Raw genomic sequence first — 8,644 nt, forward strand, 5'->3', positions numbered from 1 at the left:
GTAATAGACTTAACAAATATTACAATAAAGTACAAAATCAAATGTATGTAACAAGCTGTCAAAAACTAGAGAAGCAGGTTTTTAGTATTTTCCCCATAGCAAGGGCGTGGGCGGTGGCGCGGGTGCACGGAGCGGGCGCACGCGCACGCACGCATGAAGGTTCAACCCATCGCACGCGCACGCGCCCGCGACACAATGTTCCTTGTTAACCCGCTCGCCCGCTCCGCGGGCGTGCACCCGCGCCACCTAGCGGACGCCCTAATAATAAAGAAAACAGCTTATATTGCAGAAGTAGTTTATTTTTTAGTTTGCAGGTTACACCACCAAGAACGACATACAAAAATATTACGTTTTATTTACAATTTGACAAGATTATCGACAATCTAAAAAACCCTTTTTACAAAATATCTAATACAACAATTTGGTAACTATAATGAAACGGACACAATATTACGATTATTTTGCAACTTTAAATATTTGCATTTATTTTTTGTAACGATCATAAAGAGCAGAATCTTCCACATTTGGCAACCCTTACAGCCGTAGAACGCCCTATACGTTAGAGAGACAATTACATTCGTGACCTTCAGCTGTCAAACATAAGTTTTGTTAAACAGTGAGAGTTCTGTACCGAGTATCTATCATATGTAGTTCGATTCATAGACTTCTGACGTCAAAACTTGTAAATCAATTTATACATTAGCTATGTATGAGTTATGGCAAAGATAGATATAACTCCGTAATAAATGGATACAGTCTAAGGAAAAAAGGTGCCTCGAAAATTTGATTCTCGTTCAGAGGGCGCTACTAGCTTTGACCTACTGTCGTATAGATGTCGTTGACGGTTTCGTTTGTTATTTAACAATTTTAACGCATATCAGTGAAAGAACATGGGTCAAAATCATAAAAATAATTAATGCAAATAAAAAAAATCATTTATCCATATTTAAATACATTTTATCATATTTTTATAAATCTTCATTTTTAGTTTTAAAGTGTGTCGACAGAAGGCAGTGAATTTAATGGGGTTACAAAATTTACTATGACAGTACCGCTCTAGTATAAGTTACTCTATGGTTATGGGTACCAACATTAATCGCAATCTTTCTAAACACGACCCAAATAGTGTATTAACAAAAATATGGGGCCACGTCAAACGTAAACGGAGGCTCACACACAACCTAAAATTAAAACGAAAACAATTATTGCTTTGTTCAACAACGAAAAGCTATTGAGCGATTACTTATTATAAATAATGCAAAGGACAGATAAGCGTGAGCGGTTAGTTTTGCTCAATCGCAGAAATACACAAACCTTTTAGACGCCAAGAACGCTTAACGAGCGGTACGACGTACGCCATAAATATAACCTTAACGACTTTATTTAAGGTTTACATTGGCTCGTTTACGTCTGTAATGTTAGCGTGTGAATGACATTTTTCTGACTTACGGCGTTCAAAAGGTCACCACTGTCACTTTATTTTGGTAAACCAGAACCCATGTATCATTTATACGTCATTATGACGTCAGCGACGTAATTATGACGTAATAATGCCGTCACTATGACGTCGCTGACGTCACTTTGCTACCTGGGAAAGAGACAGTAATGATTGTGTTTTCTGTAACCGAGCTTTAAGTACTAAAACATTATCGGTCCGATATGACCACAAGACCACCTAGCTTGCTAAGATTAAGCCACCGGCGCACGCGACGCGGTCGCATCGCAGGCTGATAACCCGAGCATTTTCTAGATTTAAAAATATAATCATCAGCATATTCATCGAGCTTCTCCAGCCATTTTTGAAGCGGGTCCACTAAAGAGCTGCGGTACCAAGTAAAATCAGTCTCCATTTTAAACCACGGCTCATTTAAATTGGGGGTATAGACCGGGGGGGTGTTTATGGTGGAATGATAGGTGAGCCAGTCGGTGCAGCAGCGAGGCGCGTCAGTAAAGTCGACGGTCTTGTTAAGAGACGGTTCTAGCGTGTGTGGGGCGGACAGGAGGGTAGTGTGTGTGAGCTGTAGCTGCAGGTGTAGGAGGGGTAGAGTGTAGGAGACTAGCAAGGCGGAGGCGAGGAGGGCGGCGAGGGCGGCGAGGTAGGCTAACGCGATGGCAGCCGCCGCGGCGCCCGCCACGGCCACTCCCGCGTCTGAAACAATCAGGCACGCAAACATGTAAAACCTCTGTTATGTCCTTCAAAGACGTCCTATATTTTTTCAAATAGGTTTTTATTATCTGCCATTTTGTGTTTGGTGTTTGTTACAAAGAAATAAAACGTAAATCAATTGACAGCGGAGGGTAGCAAACAATTATTGATTGGAGAACTTTAGTTTTTTTTAAAGTTTATGAATAAGGGAGTTAGTCTACATCTACAAACTAACCATAATTTATTTTACAGTACATATGGGTATTGCGATAATTAGCACATTACTTAACTATTTAGAAAATTTTAATTGCCATATGTACTGTAAAACGTTGTACGATACATGTGCGAATTCGCAATCGTTGTAATGTACATTGTCGGTACGTGTCATGAAGGATTTTTGACAAGTAATCTATGGTATCGGCTACGATCAGCAAATAAATGAAACAAGTTATGTTTATATTTACCTCCCCCCGCGGCCGCTAAATCGCTATACGTGAAGAATCCTCGTTCCTTCGCTTGCTTTAACGCCACTTGACTTTCCAGCCAGGACAGCCCCGATTCGAAGCTTTCGTTGTTCACGTATACGTTCCATTCCTGAAACAAACGACAATTGCGTGAACATATTTGCTGCTACAAGAAACTTGCAAAATCTAAGATACTGCAACGGAGTTGATAAATAGGAGGATCGTTAAAGCAAAGATAGATATAACTCCGTAATAGATGGATACAGTCTAAGGAAAAAACGTGCCTCGAAAATCAAGAAAATTTGATTCTCGTTCAGAGGGCGCTACTAGCTTTGGCCTACTGTCGTATAGATGGCGTTGACGGTTTCGTTTGTTATTTAACAATTTTAACGCATATCAGTGAAAGAACATGGGTCAAAATCATAAAAATAATTAATGCAAATAAAAAAAATCATTTATCCATATTTAAATACATTTTATCGTATTTTTATAAATCTTCATTTTTAGTTTTAAAGTGTGTCGACAGATGGCAGTGAATTTACTGGGGTTACAAAATTTACTATGACAGTACCGCTCTAGTATAAGTTACTCTATGGTTAAAGGTAGACGGCCAGGTAGCACTGACGTCAGCGACGTCATAATGACGTCATAATTAGGTCACAATGACGTCGCTGACGTCATAATGACGTGTAAATGCTACCTGGGCGTCCACAGGGCCGCATCGCACGCAACGTATTTTAGTATTATTTGTATAGAAAGTCACACAAGTGCTATCTATAGACAAAACTATGACTTTATTACAATCCGCATTCAGCACTCGGCCCTCGAATTGTGAATGTATGCGTGTCGTGCGTTACGAGGGAATCAGCGCATTCTGAATTATACACTCAAGGGCATACATATACAAACAATATATATACATTCCCAAAGTTCCAAAAATATGTGTACGCTCTTACACCTTTGACGATAAAGTCGTGTTCACATATTTTTGAGCCATTTGTCTGGATCGATATTTTTGCATTCGACTGTACCTCTGCCTTGTTTTTCAAATCTGTTACAGCATTCTAATATTATTAGTTGGTATGATGAGTATGAGATGAGAGTTGAGATTTAGCGGTGTCTAGAAACGAGCGATCATGGTCGAAACGCTTGAGGCTTGCACAAATGGCCATATCCTCCTGATGACTGGGTTTCAAAAGCCAGCTTAATTTTAACCCTGTCAAATTAACAGTCAACAATCAATTTGGGCCTATGTACCATCACGCTTCGCGATTGTGATAATTAGTTGTTCCAAACTTACGCTATGGAATGTCCAATGTCCTAGAACCCTAAATGGCATAACAATTACGGAACGTGACTGTACAGTAAGCTGCAGAGATAACTGACCCCCATGCAAATAAGTTTCTATATGCAAGCGGTCAGGTATAGAGATACCTGCTGCAGAGGCAGCTTACTGTACTATGAGTAGGACGCGGGGCATTAGGAGAAGAAGGTGTCGGACTATTGACAATAATTAACATTTGTGTAGTGGGTGGTTTGAAAATGTGATGTCCACCCCAAACTTTATACAATCTCTGTTTTGACATTTTGCTGGGACATTAGTTAGCCGCGACCACGACCAGTGGAACCTGTGTCGAAACGTCGGTAAATAAAGGCATAAAGTAACTTATACTAGAGCGGTACTGTCATAGTAAATTTTGTAACCCCAGTAAATTCACTGCCATCTGTCGACACACTTTAAAACTAAAAATTAGGATTTATAAAAATACGATAAAATGTATTTAAATATGGATAAACGATTTTTTTTATTTGCATTTATTATTTTTATGATTTTGACCCATGTTCTTCCACTGATATGCGTTAAAATTGTTAAATAACAAACGAAACCGTCAACACCATCTATACGACAGTAGGTCAAAGCTAGTAGCGCCCTCTGAACGAGAATCAAATTTTCTTGATTTTCGAGGCACGTTTTTTCCTTAGACTGTATCCATCTATTACGGAGTTATATCTATCTTTGATAAAGGTAACAAAATAAATTCGCGATAGACCGTTTTAAATGTTACATGAATGTCATAAAGTAGAGTGAAATGCATTTCAGTGATAGACACTTTGTTCATGTTCAACATGTTCATGTTAGTACTCACAATAGCGTTCAGGAAGTCTATCTCGAGCCGCTTGAGGTCCGCGGGCGTGAGTCCGCCGGCGGCCGCCCACTCGGTAACTAATGTCTCCGCGTCCTCGCCGTCGTCTTGAAGGAACTTGTTGCCAACCATCTGTTAAACGACCACCCAATAATGGTCTATTTGTGGTATTTTCTATAAAAGGGGACCTTATTGTCGATGGCGCTTACGCCATTATAAACGATGCTCCGAAATAAATACAATGCCGCGCGACGCTGTGCGGCGTAAGCGCCATCGACAATAAGGCACAGAATAACTAATAGTACTACCGTACAGAAAATTCACTCCTTCACAAAAGTCAGATTTAGGTATAAAATTATACCTTTACTCGCCGCCTGCAAGCAAAATTGAAACTTATAACCGCGCACGAACCGTGAATCATCTTTGCGCGCCGCAGTTTTATGACCGAGCTGTGAGTGTCGGCACGGGGTTGTCACTAGACAAGTTTTTGTACCTATACCTACTGATCTATTATTTTTAAGATAAATATGTAGGAATTACAGACGTTGATTCTGTAAACATAATTTTTTTATCCGGAGATAGTATGTCTGGTTCTCACGGAAGTACGTATGCCACAGAAGTACTTATTCCTTTGAAAATATATCGGTCAATATAGTCCGGAATAAAAAAAAAATGTAATTTCTGCTTCATTGTTCTTCCGCTTATTCAGACATTCGTAAACAGAACAATATCTATAGATTTAGATTTCGAAGGCATTATGTATTTTCAATTTTGCGCGAGTCGAGCGGCAGCCCATTGCCATACGCCTGCCCGGGAGGCGCACCGGTCAAATGTACCTAAACTGCGATGTGACACCCCCCTGAATAAGGTCCCTTTCCATAGAAAATGCCCCATTTAGTGGCAACAATATTGCTGAACCATCCAATAAGGTCAATGAACGATATTGCTGATGTAAGAGCAAAGAAATCGAATCTTCTTAAACTATTGAGAGAGCTCATGAAATAAAACTATGAAAACGGATTATATCGCGTATATTGAATTTATAATACATCCCGACGTTTCGAACTCTTTACAGCGTTCGTGGTCAACGGGTGACAAGGGGTAAAGGGTTCGAAACGTCAGGATGTATTATAAATTCAATATACGCGATATAATCCGTTTTCCTAGTTTTATTTCATGAGTAACTATCGCGGTAACCGAAGACAATATTATATTGCGAGAGCTGTTATTTGCATACGTTTTGTTGTCCAGGACGTAATGAAGACAATGTGTTCAGAATGTTTCAAGATGTGTTATACAAATATGTTTAGCAAACAAATCAATAGAATGATCGCATTTAGATACCTCACTAACGGATTCCCAGTGTCGTTATAATATGGGGCATTTTCTATGAAAAGGGACCTTATTGTCGATGGCGCTTACGCCGCACAGCGTCTCGCGGCATTGTATTTATATCGGAGCATCGTTAATATTGGCGTAAGCGCCATCGACAATAAGGTCCCTTTTTGTAAAAAATACCACATATTAGCTCATAGAATAGAAAGCCCGCTATTAAAACAAAAGTACTCTTCAGTAGACTTACCAGCGACACGAGGAAGAGATCAGCGGGTGCAGCAGCAGCAAGATAAGCAGGGTTGCGGTGCCTTAGCCTCTCCAAGTATAACAGGGCCAGCACGAGCGCGCACGGAGAGACGCGCGCGTCGTACGCAAGTCGCGCGGCCGCGTCGCCGTGTAAACGTCTCAGCGACCGACCCTGCTGTGCGGCGGACCACAACGCGCAGGATACCTCTGAAAAACAGATAGAAAAATGTAAAACTTTTTTTTTATTTTATAATCTGGTTTTTATGGAGGCTTTGGACACTCTAGGTGAACATGTCAGCCTCATGGGTGCTATCATAGTTCCCTACTCAAGGGAGAGGTCAATAAAGTGGTAAACACTGATTGCTTTGTCCGATATAGGCTCTGCCAACCAACAATTGATCTGTCCGTTGTGCATGGAGCACAGACTACCAAAAATTCTTTTTCTCAAGTCCGAATTCCGGACGCATTCCAACAACACGTGAAACAAGTCATCAGTCTTCTGACAGTTTGCACACAGTGGTGACGATTTAACACCCATCATGCACAGAAACTTGTTTGTAGGGATGTGTCCGGACCGGACTCGGAAAGCTGAGTTGTGTTATAAATTTATTGTTACCAATTGCTCACAAATTAGACCGCAGACATATTTTTTGAAAATGACCATTGGCCATTATAACTCTTACTAAAACAAATACATAAGGTCTCGGGATTTAGCTTTGTACAGTCGCCATCAGATATATCGGAGCGGCCAAAGCGCTCACAAATATCTGAACACGCCTATAGAGGCGTAACGCCTTGAGAATAGTGTCAAGGTGTTAGAGTGCGTTGTCAGATATTGCGAACACCTTGGCCGCTCCGATATATCTGATGGCGACTGTACAAATGAATTCTTTTTTTGTGCAATAGTAAGCCTTTTTCATTATCGCTGGCAGAAAAAGAGAGGGAAAGCCAATGGCCTGCTCTAAGATCCAGCACTGTGTCACTGACAGCATCCATATAAGAAGAGTTTTAGCCCATACAAATGATAAAATTGCAACAAAGAGGATATAATAGGATGGAGCGGTACTGTCATAGTAAATTTTGTAGCCACAGTAAATTAACTGCCATCTCGACACACAATTAAAACTAATAATATTAAAAAAAATATTTTTATATGGATAAATGATTTTTTTTCTTGCATTAATTATTTTTATATGAGTTTTACCCACGTTATTTCACTGATATGCGTTAAAATTGTTAAATAACAAACGAAACCATCAACGCCATCTATTTGAAAGTAGGCCAAAATTTTCTGGATTTTCGAGGCACGTGACTTTTTCTTACTGTATCCATCTAATACAGAGTTATATCTATCTTTGGTTGCAGTGTGGTCAAAAATTATAAAAAATGTATAAAAGTATGTACTTAAATCAATGTAATGTTAAGCATTGTTGTTTAAGTTTTTATATAAATGTATTGTAAACTGTGTGAGGTGTGCAAATTGTAACATCATATCATAACCTTATGGTTAAGTTGGTAGTTAAGGTTATCCTTATTGTTCCTGTTAATATCTTTATAGTAAAAATGTTTTCACCAACATACCAGTGACGGGGAGACTCAGACAGGGTAGCGAGGGCAGTTCACCGTAGTAGAGAGTTTTCGTGATGCGGTTCAGAAATTCTTTGTGGTCTCCCATACTCTGTATATAGCAACTTGTTATTACACACGAGATTATGTCAAAATGTTAAGAAATTGAGAAAAAAGTCATGCAATTGTATTTATCAAGTCATTAGCAACTGCAGTTAACGCGTCACCCTTCAAGGAAGTTACGATTCGTTTACCGGTGGCGATAATGAAATCAATTTAACACGTTTCAATTATTTTAAAGAACCCACGTAGACGCACCATTACTGCTTTTGTAAACAACAAAACAACCCATACCTGTTTGTAGTGAACATATATTATGCTGTTTACTACGTTAGTGAATCAGAGGTCAATGATAGAAAACACGTTGCCTGTGCGATTTTGATAAGTACATATAAGGAGCATGAATCGGCCACGATGTGACCTCATTTTCTCACCTTGATCTTGGACCGCGATCCTTCTCGCCTCCTCTTGGATATGTTGGACATAGTGTTCTCGCTACTGCTGACCTTAAATAGTTAGAATAAATTGGATAACAACATGAATCAAACACGTAATATTATTACAATATGTACAAATCAGCGGTACGCACCTCCTAAACAGAAACAAAGATATGTGAATGAATGAATGAATGATTTAAGTACTATGACATTGACAGCCATGTGACAGTTATGCGCAATCCGATT

At 39.6% G+C, this 8,644-nt stretch overlaps 1 protein-coding gene across 1 annotated transcript; it reads right to left on the reverse strand.

Moving 5' to 3' along the window:
* Positions 1–278: 278 nt before the first annotated feature.
* On the reverse strand, positions 279–8,590 carry LOC134742263 (protein CNPPD1). Its single transcript, XM_063675296.1, has 7 exons — positions 8,551–8,590; positions 8,396–8,467; positions 7,917–8,013; positions 6,337–6,542; positions 4,758–4,886; positions 2,611–2,740; positions 279–2,149 (listed from the first exon to the last, which is right to left on the reverse strand). Exons 2-7 carry the CDS (start codon positions 8,444–8,446, stop codon positions 1,647–1,649), a joined length of 1,116 nt encoding a protein of 371 aa, XP_063531366.1. The 5' UTR covers positions 8,447–8,467; positions 8,551–8,590; the 3' UTR covers positions 279–1,646.
* Positions 8,591–8,644: the final 54 nt, after the last annotated feature.

The sequence above is a fragment of the Cydia strobilella genome, chromosome 6, assembly GCF_947568885.1.
Source record: "Cydia strobilella chromosome 6, ilCydStro3.1, whole genome shotgun sequence".
Classification (NCBI taxonomy): domain Eukaryota; kingdom Metazoa; phylum Arthropoda; class Insecta; order Lepidoptera; family Tortricidae; genus Cydia; species Cydia strobilella.